General features: G+C 34.6%; 1 protein-coding gene across 7 annotated transcripts in view; it reads left to right on the top strand.

The window, feature by feature from the left end:
- Positions 1-15,120, top strand: part of SCLT1 (sodium channel and clathrin linker 1) — a 259,944-nt gene that overhangs the window by 178,891 nt on the left and 65,933 nt on the right. For 6 of the 7 annotated variants that reach the window (XR_003432283.1, XM_027103710.1, XM_027103709.1 and 3 more), the window contains 2 exons: positions 4,525-4,717; positions 10,245-10,441. Coding sequence is in view for 5 of the 7 variants with exons in the window: in XM_027103710.1 (XP_026959511.1) it covers positions 4,525-4,717; positions 10,245-10,441 (390 nt within the window). In the remaining 2 variants the exon portion in view is untranslated. Of the gene's footprint in view, positions 1-4,524; positions 4,718-10,244; positions 10,442-11,419; positions 11,540-15,120 lie in introns of all 7 variants that reach the window. The other variant, XR_003432284.1, reaches the window with a different exon arrangement.

Raw genomic sequence — 15,120 nt, 5'->3', positions numbered from 1 at the left:
ACCAGGGACTGATTTTAAATATGAGGAAACACATAGACTAACAGTTACAGGATGGCAAAAGATAGTCCATGCAAATGGGTACCCAAAAGATAGCAGGGTGTCTTATATCAGACAAAGTAGACTTTAAGTAAAAAACTGTCACAAGACCAAAGATGGTCATTTTATAATGATAAAAGGGTTAATTTGTCAAGAGAAAATAGCAATCATAACACTATATGCACTCAACATCGGAGCACCTAAGTATAATAAAGCAAATATTAACAACTGAAGGGAGAAATAGAGAGCAAACAATGATACTAAGGAACTTTAATACCTCACTTTCAACAATAGGTAGATCATCCAGACAGAAAATCAATAAGAAAACAGCACATTTGAGCAATGCTAAAGAACAAATAGACCTAACAACATTCTATACAACAGCAACACAGTACACATTCTTCTCAAGCATGCACAGAACATTCTCCAGAATAGATCATATGATAGGCCACAACGTAAGTCTTAGCAAATTTAAGAAGATTGAAATTATATCAAGTATCTTTTCCAATCACAATGGTATGAAACTGAAATGCAGTAACAGGAGAAAAATTGAAATTTTTACAAATAGGTGGAAATTAAATATCACACCAGTGGGTCAAAGAGGAAATCAATAAATATCTTGAGACAAACAAAAATAGAAACAAAATATACCAAACTTATGGGATGCAGCAAAACCAGTTCTTAAAGGAAAGTTTACAGTGATAAATGCCCTACATTAAGAAAAGAAAGATCTCAAATAAACAACCCAACTTTACACCTTAAGGACCTAGAAAAAGAAGAAAAAACTAAGCCCAAAGTTAGGAGAAGGAAGGAAGTGACAAAGATTAGAGCAGAAATAGAGAATTTTTTTAAAAAATAGAAAAGATCAACCAAACTAAGACTCGGTGTTTTAAAAAGATAAACAAAATTGACAACCCTGTAACTAGACTAAGAAAAAGAGAGAGAAAATTCAATAAATAAAAATCAGAAATAAAAGAGGACACATTACCACTGATACCACACAAATATAAAGACCATAGGAGACTACTATGAACAATGATATGCCAACAAGTAGGACAACCATGAAGAAATGGATAAATTACTAGAAACATACAACCATACGAGAAATAGAAAATCTGAACAGACCAGTTACTCTTAAGGAGACTGAATCAGTAATCAAAAACCTCCTTGGATTTTTGAAACATTCAGAACCAGATGGCTTCACTGATGAATTCTACCAAACATTTAAAGAAGATTTAATGCTGCCAGTCCTTCTTAAGCTCTTTCATAAAATTGAAAAAGAGAGAACATTTCCAAACTCATTTTACGAAGCCAACATTACTCTGATACCAAAGCAAAACAAAGATACTATAAGAAAATAAAATTACAGGCTAATATCCCTGATGAACATAAATGCAAAAATCCTAAAAAGAAAAATTCAAGAGTGTATTAAAAGGATCATAGTAGGATTAAAACGTAGGATGCAAGGATGCTTTTGACATACACAGATCAATAAATGTGATACAACACCACATTAAAGAATAAGGGATAAAATTCGTATGATCATTTCAATAGATACAGAAAAAGCATTTCACAAAATATAATTCATAATAAAAACTCTCAACAAATTAGATGTAGAAGAAATGTTCCTCAACATAGTAAAGGCCCTATATAACAAGCCCACAACTAATGTCATACCCAGTGGTAAAAAGCTGAAAGGTTTTTTTTAAAGATCGTGAAAAAGACAGGAGTGCCCACTCTTGCCACTTCTATTCAATATAGTACCGTATGTCTTAGAGAAATTAGACAAGAAGAAAATACAAAATGTATCTAAATTGGAAGAGAAGTAAAATTGTCTTTGTTTACAGATGACATGATCCCATATATTGAAAACTGGAGACTCAACCACAAAGCCATTAGAACAAATACATGAATTTACTAACAACAAACTATATGAAAAAGAAATTAACAATTCCATTTACAATACCACCAAAAAGAATAAAATGCTTAGAATGAATTTATAACCAAGGAAGTGAAAAACCTGTACACTGAAATCTAAAAAACATTGAGGAAGTAAGTTGACAAAGTCACAAATAAATATAAAGATGTGTTTATAAATTGAACGAAGCAATAATGTTAAAATGTCCATACTACACAAAGCCATCTATAGATTCAATAAAATCCCTATCAGATTTTCAATGGTGTTTTCACAGAAATAGAAAAAAGTCCTAAAATTCATAATGAACCTCAAAAGACTCTGAATAGCCAAAGCAGTCTGGAGCAAGAACAAAAAACTGGATGCATCACACTTCCTAATTTCAAAATATATTAACAAAGCTTTAGTAATCAAAACAGTACAATACTGGCATAAAACAGATGTATAGATTATGGCACAGAGTAGAGAGTGCAGAAATAAATACACACATTTGTAGTCAATAGATCTTTGACAGGGGTGCCAAGAACACAAATGGAGAAAGGATAGTCTGTTCAATAAATGGTGCTGGGAAAACTGGATATCCACATGAAGAAGAAAAATTGGACCGTATGTCACACCATGTACAAAAATAAGGTTATAATGGATTACAGGCTTAAATGTATGTTCTGAAGCTATAAAATTACCAGAAGAAAACATAGGGAAAAAGCTTCTTGACGTTGGTCTTGGCAGTGGTTTTTTTGAATATGACCCCACAAGTACAGGTAACAAAAGCAAAAATATACCAGTGGAATTACATCAAACTAAGAACTTTCTGCATAGCAAAGAAAACAGTCAACAGAGTGAAGAGACAACCTATGACATAGGAAAAATGTTTGCCATTAATACATCTGATATGGAGTTAATATCCAAAATATGTAAGAAACTTAAGAGCAAAAAAAAAAGAAAAAAACACATAAATTAGGCAAAAGACCTGAACAGATTTTTCCCAGAAGAAGACTTAGACAGCCAATAGATATATCAAAAGGTACTCATCATCACTTATTATCAGGGAAATGCAAATCAAACCCACAGTGAGGTATTACCTCACACCTGTTAGGATGACCTTTGTCAAAAAGACAAAAGATAACAAGTGTTGGCAAGAATGTGGAGAAGGGAGAACCCTTCTACGCTGTTGGTGAAAATGTAAATTAGTACAGCCACTATGGAAAACAGTATGGAGGTGCCTCAAAACATTAAAAATAGAACTAACATATAAGCCAACAATCCTATTTCTGGGTATAGATCCAAAGGCAACAAAATCATTGTTTCAAAGAGATATCCGCACTCCCATGTTCATTGCAGTCAGTATTATTGACAATAACCAAGATATGGAAACAGCCTAAGTGTCTGTTGACAGAAGAATGGATAAAGGAAAGGTGGTGTGTGTGTGTGTGTATGTGTATATATGGGGATGGATATATATTTTTTTTTCTCTAAGAATCTCCTCCTTTCTCTATTTTTTTCTTATAAATAATTTGTTGGAAAACTGGATAGTATTGTAGAGTATTGTTAGTATTGTAGCGTTTCCTCTACCTATATGCATATATGTGGTGTCATTTACCTTATTTCCTGCCCCATGCAGTTCCTAAAAACTAACAACTAAATCAAGAGGCTTGATCTGATTCAGCTTTCACTTTTTTTGTAAGAATGCTTTATAAATGGTAATATTTTGGACTCCTGTTTGGAAGCACATAATGTGTCGTTGTTTTTGATCTCAGCATCTCTCTGACTTGAGCATTTTTTGAGGATCATTGCCTAGATCCATCATTCCATTAGGAATAAGCCGAGGTTGAGATAGGAAAGGAGGGGCTACAAGTATTATGGGGGTAAAGGACCTTCTATATTCCCTGTGACACCTATTGACCAGGGAATGTTCACAGTATTTGATTATCTGGGATTGAAAAGATGGAAATTTAAAAGATAGGAATAAAAATTAGCAGTATATTGAAACAAGATACATGTCTGGAGGTTGTGTCACTCAATAATCCATTGTTGAGAAAGTTCAAGAAATATAACCTATTTAACCTGTGATAAAACAAGAAGTTTATACAACTAGAAGTTTATAAAAACCGTTTCTAAGACATGTAACAGGAAAATATGAATTGGGTCTTATTATAATTCATAATTTATTGTAGTCAGCTAATGTCTTCCTACAGAGTTGATTGATAATGAAAGGAGTTTTGACTATTACCTACTCCACCTTCCTCACCATTAGCTTTAGTTTGTCCCCTTGAAGTCCTCTTTACACAGTGATTCTCAGTGTTAGTAAAAATTTGAAAGAGGTTTCACATTGACTTTCTAGGTGAGTGATAACAGTTCAGCTTATCTGTTCTTAGTTAAGATTGCTTAAATTGAACGTACTTGCCTGGTGTAACGTAACATTGTGAAACCACATAGTTTAAGTCTATAGTGAGGAGAAATGGCTCAGAACAAAGAAAACAGGTCTACAGTATAACATATAGACAGACTTCTTGACTTCTATTGCATTTCATTAAGTTAAACTTAATGAAATTTTGTTTTTTTTTTTTATTCAGTTCCTCGGAAGAGATATCACGTTGCCAAGAAATGATTCAGAAACTTCAAAATGTATTGGAGTCTGAGAGAGAGAACTGTGGATTTGTCAGTGAACAAAGGCTGAAACTTCAGCAGGAAAATGAACAGTTACAGAAACAGACTGAGGATTTAAGAAAGATTGCTCTCGAGGCTCAAAAAAAAGCCAAATTAAAGGTGTTTTCAGAACTAGTTAGAATTAAATGTGTACTTGTGAAAATCAAAATATAGAGAATATTTACAGAGACCTAGTAGAACATTTTTAAGGTCTTTTTTTTTTTTTTTGCCTTCTCATCAGATAGCACTAAATCATAATGCAGAGTGTTAGCCAGTCTTTTCTTTATTGTAGAACTTGGCAAGCATACTTGAAAATGATTGCTTTCACTATTCACACACAAAAAAGTTCTTTTCCAACCATGAAATGCACTGATATTCCTGCCAAAGCAATTTAAGCAGTGCTAGCAAAACTATAGATTAGATAACTTCACGGACTGCCGTCCTGTCTTTTCCCTCCATAATAGCCTCTCGAAAATAGAACTCTTAAAACTAGCTGTATAGCGGATGGTACGTCTGTATGCTCTGAGAACCCCTCATAGGTAGTCTAAAAATTCCATGACAGGAAGAAAGCAAGGGACGAAAATCTCCTCTGGAAGAAAATTCCCTTTTATTTTCTCTCTCCTTCCCCCCTTCTTTACTCTAATGCTTACATGGTTTGGCAATAGGAACATGATAACCTGTTTGAGGGAGTTTCAAGCACAGGTATCACCATCAACATGTTGCTTGCCTTTCCCCATTCCACGTGACTTTTGTAAAAAGTGGCATTAACTCTTTATGATAAAGCTCTATATTTTCCAGTTTTGTAGTAAGGATATGGGGTAGTAACATTAATGTTTCACCTTTTTCTTGTTATTATGAGCTCTCATAAGAACTCACATTCCAACCTAATTCATATCAGTGTATATTTATTGAATGCCTCCTTTTGCAAGTATCAAACACTGTGATTATTTATAAAAGCTTGAACTCTGAAAGAGACCCTTACATATGCAAAGAAGCTTGTACTTTGTGCTTTAGACTATGAGAAATCTTTGAAAAACAAAGGGGCAAAGTCATACTACCAGACATCAAGACTTGATATAAAGGTATAGTAATTAAGATAGTGTGTAATCTATATAAGAATAATCGACCTGATCAATGGAACAAAATAAAGTCCAGGAACAAACCCACTTTTCATAATCACCTCATTTATAACAAAGGCACCACGGAAGTTCAATAGGGAAAGAATTATCTTTATGACAGATAATGCTAGATCTTTACAGTAAATCATGCTACAATAATAATAGATCAGCTGGGTCCATATTTTAAAAATAAACCTTGACCCCTATATCACACCATACATTTAAATTAATTTGAGCTGTCTTGTAGACCTAAATGTGAAATATTAAATGATGGAACTTAAGGAGAAAATCTTCATGACCTTAAGAAAGAATTTCTTAAACAACACAAAGAGAACTGATTATAATGAAAAGATAGATGAATTGGATTTCATTAAAATTAAGATTTTTAAGTCATCCAAAAGAGACACCATTGAGAGAGTGAAAAGTGGAAGAAAGAATTTATAATACATACAACCAAAAAAAAAAAAAGGATTCATTTCTAGAATATAAAAACTTTCACCAATTAATAAGGAAATAATTAATAAGGAAAAAACGTTTAACAATCAGGAGAAAACAGACACCCCATTTCCAAAAATGGCAAAAGAATTAAATAGACGCTTTATAAAAGAGAATATATGAAAAAATGTTCAACTTCATTATCTGTCAGGGAAATATAATTAAACCTATAATGAGGTACTACTGCATAGCTACCAGAATGGCTAAAATTTTAAAACTGACAATATCAAGTCTTGACAAAGTTGTAAAACAGCTGGTAGTTTCATGTTATTTTGGGGAGTGTAAATTGGTACAACCACCATTTGGCAGTATCTTTTAAAGCTGGACATACATGCATACTATGCCAAATAATAATAATACTGGCTACATACCCAACAGGTATGAGTGCTTGTGTTCATCAAAACGTGTGTATAAGAATATCCATAGAAGATTTAATCATATCAAAACACTGAAAATAACTCAAATGTCCATCAACATGAGATGATATAAATAAACTGTGGTATGTTCACGTATGGGAATAGAAGAAAAAAATGAACTATGTCTATAAGCAATGGTGGGTGAGTCTCACAGACATAATGTTGGACAAAGAAGCCAGACATAAAAAAGCTTATAGTCTATTAATTTCATTATATGAAAGTGAAGAATGGGCATAATTACCTATAAGGATGGGATCAGAATAATGGTTACATTGTAGGTGGGTGAATATTGATTAGAAGGGCATGTGAGAGAGCCTCCTGTGGTACCTAAATCTGGGTTGTGACTCTGGTACGTCAGTATACGTGTAAAAGTTGGTTGTATCCTTAAGATTCATGTACTTCATTGTAAGAGAGAGAGAAATAAATCTTGGCAGAGAAAAATGGGTAGGATTATAGATAGAACAGGAGTGGCTATGGGTTTGATGATTATAGAAGCTGGTGATTAGCGTATAGAGATTCATTGTAATAGTCTTTCTATTTTGTGTATGCTTGAAAGTTTCCACACTGAAACATTTACATAATTAAAAAAAAAGTCAATGTACTTCAGTGAAAAAATGTTAAATCTTCATCTTATGTTTTAAATTTCATATGGATTAATAACTAAAAACTATTAATGATGAATTTCCCCACTTGATACTGCACCTGTTCTATCTTTAACCATTCAGGATAGTAACTGATGTTTCTTGGAAAACAAAAAGATGACAGAAAGCTTATCTACCAAAAGTGCTCCCTTTGTGCCAAGTCTGCATCTAGCTTAAGAGAAGCATCATTGGTAAATAAGGGACAAAAGTTCTGAACCAACTAGATAGCTGTAATTCTATTTTATGGAGGAGGGCTGTCAGATAAATTTCTCCTTTGTAGCCGATTCCTTCTTTGACAACATAGGAATCTAGTGCTACACTTTGCAGCTTTTCTCCTCCTTGAAAAAGAGTGTGATCTTTCATAGATAAACTGAAAGGAGCCAAAAAGATCAAGACAGTTGGATGTTGAGAGGTCGGTTGGCTGAGAACCTTAACAACTTATTATATGAAGTTTTCATTTGATCTTAAAGCCACTGCTCTCCTTTCCGCCCCAGCTTTCTCTTTTCCTAACTCCTCCTCCCTTCTTTCTGAAAAGGATCTCCATATCTCTGTGGTATGATACCCCTCATAAAAATATAAAATTAGGAAATGGATAGTTTTTAGCAATCTTGTCTACTTTTGAGTAGTTTTCTGCAGAGGAAGGACACAAAAGAAGAAGGGAAGGAGAGCATAAATCCTTTTTCCCAACCCAACATTCTGAATTGAATCATTAGTAGGACTTTTGTTGTTATAGAAGACATGGTGGTTTTGGTCCTTATCCTTCCAACATTAGTGTAGACCTGTCCAGTTTAACAATCGGAATTGCATCAGCTGAAGGATCTGGGGTTTGTTTGAAGACTAAATTTTGATACCAGGAACTATCATTTATTCAGTCTACAGATATGTTTTGACATCCTTACTATGATTCAGGTGCTGAAAATGTAATAGTAAACAAAAAAGACATGGTCCCCATCCTTAAAAACTTATTTGCATGGAGGTGGGAAAACTTTAAATATATCTTTGCAAACTAATAAATGCCCTTTAGGAAAAACGTAGGGCACTATGAGAGCTTTTTCTAGATAGATGGTAAGAGAATTTCCCTGTAGGATCAATAATTTAGCTGAATTCTAAAAGCTGACTAGAGATAACTAAGATAAGCAGGAGGGGAAAGATTATTCCAGGGAAAGGGAACAACATGTGAAAAGACCCAAGAATGGGAAGGCATTGTGGCAGAAACAAAGAAAGAGAAGGGAATAGTAGCATAATACAAGCTTGTAGAATTAGAGACAGGTTATCATGAAGGACGGTAGAAAAAAGCTTGTCAAACTGCAAATAGATTTTCCAATTGGAAATGGGGAGTTAAGTAGGCAGGAAGAGTGCTAAAGCTATATAGATGCATAGATCAGTTTTTAATACATGTGTGAGAGAGACAGAGACAGAATTAAATACTTCCACTTAAGATGTCAGAACCATGGCTTCTCCAGAGAAAGTGGAGATTGAGGCAGGGAAGGATATTCAATTCTAAATTTGTAGAATTCAGTAATTCAAAAATTGTTTAAATCGAGCAGAGTCACGGAGCTTCAGGAGGCTTGCACAGCAGTAATATAATACACAATTAATAAATCCAAAGTTGTTTTTTCCAGTATTTTTTTTATTTTATTTATTTTTTCCAGTGTTTATAAAGTCAAATTTCTACTTGTGTACCATTTGAGAAAGCAAATTTAAGAGTTTTAGGAAGTTGTTCCATTTAGCAGGGGTAGTGAGGACAGGATGTTTGCAGTTTTCCCCCATGAGCCATGGGTTTAGCTGTTGTTGAGTTTTCTTTGGTGTTTTTGAATTGGTAAAATCGAGTTCCTTATTCATTCTTTTTTGAGTTTAAAAGCAGCCATATTTAATCAATCACTAGAAGTCATTCCAGCTGTCACCATTTTTAAATCACATTAGAATATCACAAGATAGATATTCTTTATAATATTTCTTTAGTGTAGCAAGATAAAGATGGCCTGAGAGTGCACCAAAGAAATTGTTCTTGTAACTATTTAACTATTTCCTCAATTGCCTGAAGTATGGTAATAGGTAGTTTCATTCTAGCTGCATACAAAAGCAGACAGTTCACTACATACACTGGGTACTTTAGGACATTAGGGTTAATTCTCTCCCTGAACCCAGCTGAGAAAGCTTTTAGGGTATCCAAAGAGTATTTATTTGTATGTTCATTCTGCATTAAGGTATTTTTACTATAATGACATAAATAACCTAGAAATAGCTGAAGACATTTCCATATGAGTTTCTGAAAATCACTGTAGTCTTTTCCTGAAAAACAAAATACATTGTTCATTTATACTGTAACTGAAGTGGTAAAGGAATTCCTGCCCTTTGAAAGACAATCTGAACTTTAGTATGTAAATCAAAAGTGACTTAAGGAGCTTCTAAGATGAGCTTCTCATGAGCACATCAGAGTGCTGGGAGGATGGCATACTTGGAGAGGGCGTGGAAGCTCCGCACTCCCCCTACATCCATACCTTGCTCAGTGTGTCTCTTCTATTTGACTGTGCGGAAGTTGTATCCTTTATAATAAACCAATGAACACTTCTTGTGTTTTAAAAACATAAATGGCTTCCGTTTAAACCCAACTCTCAGTTACTGAGAGCATGAGTATTTTCTATGGATTTTGGCAAGAAAAGTAAAAGTAGATGATGAGAGCAGCTTTATTTCAGATAGTATACTTTTTTCCTACTGGCATTTAAGGTGTTAGGGAAAGTGGTGAAAAATTTGTAGTCCATCATAATTCTAGTTTCATTAAATTTATGTTATAAAATAGCATAAGTCTTCATCTGTGATGGAGACAAATTGTAAACTTAATTTTTATATAGGTTTCTCATCCAAATATTTCTATGCCGCCAACACAAAAAAATGATTCCTTTTGTATATATCATTGATCAGTATATCTCCTAGAAAAACAGAGAAGAAAAAATACTGTGTTCATTTTATTCCTTAGATCAGTACGATGGAGCATGAATTTTCAATAAAGGAACATGGGTTTGAAGTTCAGTTAAGGGAGATGGAAGACAGTAATCGAAATTCCACGGTTGAACTGAGGCATCTCTTAGCATCTCAGCAGAAGGCAGCCTGTAGGTGGAAAGAAGAAATGAAGAAACTCACTGAGAGTGCGGAAATTAGAATCAGTAGTCTAAAGTAAGTCGACTATTAATTGTTTGATACATTTTTACAGAAGAAATTATTTAACTTTTAGTTTAATGTTCTTGCCATAATCTTTTTTGTAAAAATGTATAAATCTGGGCCTTGTACTTATATATTTTATTCAGCAAATATTTATTAAACTCCTATGAAAAATATTAAGCATTATAAACCAAACTAATACTGTTTGTTTTATAAATTTTATGCATACTTCAGAAAATACAATGATTTTTGTTGGACATAGCAGTTTAGAATCTTAATACTATTTGCATATAGATATAGCATAGTAATGTTCTGTAGTTGCAACAAAATCTGTTTGGCCTACAAAGCCTAAAATATTTGTTCTCTGGCCCTTTAAGAATTTGCTGACCCATACAGAAAGAACTTGAACATTTATGAGGAATGAAATGGGAAGCTATGAAGGGCTTTTAGCAAAATGATATAATCAGGCTTAACTGTTCAACAGGTCATTTTGACTGCTGTGTGATGAATAGACTGGAGAGGGTCAAGGGTAGAAGAAGAGAGAAGGCAAACCAGTACTGTAATAATCCAAGTAAAAAATGATGGTATCTTGGATTAAGTTTTGAAGGACTGAAAATCATTTTTTTAAAAAGTTTGCTTTGGGCCGTGTTAAGTATGAGCCACGTAAAAGGCATTTAAGTCAGAATATCAACTTGTTAGTTGGATACATAAGTTTGGAGTTCAGGAAAAATATTGCAACAGGAGCAGTATATTTGGAAATCACTAACATACACATGATTTTTAAAGTCATGGAATGAGAAGGTATAGAAACGAAGTCTGGATAGGGAAATTAAGCTATCCAAGGACTAACTTCTGAAAATTAGTTTGGAAAGATGAAAATTCCACTGAGACTGAGAAAAAATATTGAGACAAACAAGAATCAAGACAGAATGGTTAAAAATAAAAATTCAAAAAGAGTAAGCGATAAAAATAGGTGATGTTTACATTTTACAGATAAACTGAGGCTGAGGGAGGTTAAAGAACTTGTTCAAGGTCACATAGCTAACGAAGTGACAGATCCTGGTTTCAAATTTAGGCAGCTCATGTGAAGACAACATAGTCCTAACCATTAAGGTTTGTGGGGGTTTTTTGCATTTTATTATCTTTTTAATTGAAGAATATTTGCTGTACAATATTATATGTTACAGGTATACAATATAGTGATTCACAATATTTAAAGGTTTTATTTAATTGATATAATAGTTATTATAAAATATTAGCTATTTTCCCTGTGTTGTACAATATATCCTTTTGCTTATTTTATACCTAATAGTTTGCAACTCTTAATCCACTACCCCTATACTGACCCTCCCCCCTTCCCTCTCCTCACTGGTTACCACTAGTTTGTTTTCTATATCTGTGAACCTGCTTCTTTTTTGTTATATTCACTAGTTTCTTTTTTATGGCTGAGTAGTATTCCACTGTGTATATACTCCACATCTTTTTTTATCCATTCATCTATTGATAGACACTTAGGTTGCTTCCATGTCTTAGCAATTGTAAATAATGCTGCTATGAACGTTGGAGTGCATGTATCTTTTCGAATTAGTGGTGGGGTTTTTTATCGTATATATACCCAAGGGTGGAATTGCCAGGTCCCATGGTAGTTCTATTTTTAGCTTTTGAGAAACCTCCATACTGTTTTCCACAGTGGGTGCACCAATTTACATTCCCACCAGCAATGTATGAGGGTTCCCTTTTCTCCACATCCTTGCCACCATTTGTTATTTGTGTTGTTTTTGATAGTAGCCATTCTGACATGTATGAGGTGATATTTCATTGTAGTTTTTAGCTGCATTTCCTTGATGATTAGTGATGTTGAACATCTTTTCATGTGCCTGTTGGCAATCTGCATTTCCTCTTTGGAAAAATGTCAGGTAAGCCTGTATCACTATAAACTTCCCTCTTAGACCTTGTTTTGCTGTGTCCCATAAGTTTTGGATTGTTGTGTTTTCATTTTCATTTGTCTCTTTTTTATTTCCTCTCTGATTTCTTCAATGATCCATTGCTTGTTTAATAGCATATTGTTTAGCCTGCACATGTTTGTGTTTTTTACAGTTTTTTCCTTGTAGTTAGTTGATTTCTAGTCTCATAGCTTTGTGGTCAGAAAAGATGCTTGATATGATTTCAATTTTCTTAAATTTATCAAGGCTTGTTTTCTGGTCTAGCATGTGATCTGTCCTGGAGAATGTTCCATTTGCATTTGAAAAGAATGTATTTTGCTGCTTTCAGGTGGAATACTCTATATATATCAATTAAGTTCATTTGGTCTGATGTGTCTTTTAAGGCAAGGATTTCCGTATTGATTTTATGTCTGGATGATCTGTCCATTGATGTAAGTGGTGTATCAAAGTCCCCCACTATTTTGTATTACTGTCAATTTCTCCTTTTATGTTCATTGATATTTGCCTTATGTATTTAGGTGTTCCTATGTTGGGTACATATATATTTACAGTTGTTGTATCTTTTTCTTGATTTTATCCTTTGATCATTATGTATTGTCCTTCTTTGTCTCTTCCAACAGTCTTTATTTTAAAGCCTATTTTATCTGATATAAGTATTGCTACTCTGGGTTTCTTTTGATTTCCATTTGCATGGAATACCTTTTTCCATCCCCTCACTTTCAGTTTGTGCATGTCTCTAGATCTGAAGTGAGTCTCTTGTAGGCAGCGTATATACGGGTCTTTTTTTGTATCCCGTCAGCCACTGTGTGTCTTTTGGTTGGAACATTTAGTCCATTCACATTTAAGGTGATTATTGATATGTATGTTCTCATTGCCATTTTGTTCATTGTTTGGGGCTTATTTTTGTAGGCCTTTTCTTTCCCTTTCTTCTTTTGTTCTCTTGTGACTTTATTACTATCTTTAGTGTTATGTTTGGATTCCTTTTTCTTTTCTGTGTATATATCTGTTACAGATTTTTGTTTTGCAGTTACCATGAGGTTTTTGTAAAGCAGTATAGGTACTGCTTCATATATAAAGCAGTTTTACATTGTTTTACATTGCCAATCTCTTAATTTCAAATGCATTTTAAAACCCTGCATTTGTACTGTCTTCCCTTCATGATTACTATTTTTGATGTCATATTTTACATCTAATTTTTTTGAGTATCTCTTAACTACTTATTGTGGATATAGATAATTTTACGACTTTTGTCTTTTAACCTTCCTACTGGCTTTGTGTGTGGATGATTTCCTAACCTTTACTGTATGTTTGCCTTTACTGGTGAGTTTTCCTTTCAGTAATTTTCTTGTTTCTAGCTGTGGCCTTTTCTTTTTCTCCTAGAGAAGTTCCTTTAACATTTATTGGAAAGCTGGTTTGGTGGTGCTGAAGTTTATCTTTTGTTTGTCTTTAAAGCTTTTGATTTCTCTGTCAATCTGAAGGTGAGCCTTGTTGGGTATTCTTGGTTTGTAGGCTTTTTCCTTTCATCACTTTAAATATATAGTGCCACGCCCTACTCACCTGCAGAGTTTCTGCTGAAAAGTCAGCTGATAGCCTTATGGGCATTCCCTTGTATGTTATTTGTTTCTTTTCCCTTGCTGCTTTTAATATTCTCTCTTTAATTCTTGTCATTTTAATTACAGTGTTCTTGGTATGTTCCTTTTGGGGACTCTCTGCACTTCCTGGACTTGGAGGACTGTTTCCTTTCCCAGGTTAGGGAAATTTTCATCTGTTATGACTTCTGATATTTTCTCAGGCCTTTTCTCTCACTATTCTTCTTCTTGGGACCCCTGAAATGCTAATATTACTGTGCTTAACGTTGTCCCAGAGGTCTCTTAAACTGTCCTCATTTGTTTTCATTCTTTTTTCTTTTTCTGTTCAGTAGCAGTGATTTCCACTACTCTGTCTTCTAGCTCACTGATCCGTTGCTCTTCATCGTTTAGTCTCCTGTTGATTCTTTATAGTGTATTTTTCATTTCAGTTGTTGTAGTCTTCATCTCTGGTTGTTTGTTCCTCATATTTTCTAACTCTTTGTTACAAACTACTAACTTCTGGCTCTGTGCATCCATTTTTCTCCCAAGTTCTTTGATCATCTTTATGATCATTACTTTGAACTCTTTCTCGGGTAAATTGCCTATCTCCACTTTACTTATTTCTTCTTCCAGGATTTTATCTCTTCCTTCGTCTGCAACATATTCCTCTGTTGCTATTCATATTATTCGTACTTTTATGTATGTGGTAGGTTAGTTATGCTTCTCAATCTTGGAGAAGTGGCCTTTTGTAGGAAATGTCCTATGTGTCCCAGCAGCATACTCCCCTCTTGTCGCCCAAGCTATACATTCTATGGGTTCCCCCTAAGAGGTCTGTGTGTGTCCTTGTGTTGTGGCAGGCTGACCATGTGGGCAGTCTGGTAGGCTTGTTGTCCCCTAGCCTGGTTGGTTGCCAGGCCCTACCTTGTGCAGATGCTGCTGGCTACTGGTTAGTGAGACCTGGTCACGAAGCATCTCGCTGCAGAACCCTAGCGGGCTCTGGGCTAGTGCTGGCTCGCTGGTGGGCAGAGTCAGTGTCTAGAAGACTCCAGGCTGTTGCTTGCCCACTGGTTGGTGATGCCAGGTCCTGGGGTTAATGCTGTACCAGTGGCAGGTCCTGGAGTCTGGCTGCAGGGCCGAAGGATCCCAGAGCTGGTGTCATATTGCTGGTGAGCAGGGGCTGGTT

This window comes from Aethalodelphis obliquidens, unplaced genomic scaffold (genome assembly GCF_003676395.1).
Source record: "Aethalodelphis obliquidens isolate GAN/ISIS:26980383/991018 unplaced genomic scaffold, ASM367639v1 scaffold6, whole genome shotgun sequence".
NCBI classification, from domain to species: Eukaryota; Metazoa; Chordata; class Mammalia; order Artiodactyla; family Delphinidae; genus Aethalodelphis; species Aethalodelphis obliquidens.
The sequence above is the reverse complement of the archived record's forward strand: the minus strand, read 5'-3'. Positions and strand labels throughout refer to the sequence as shown.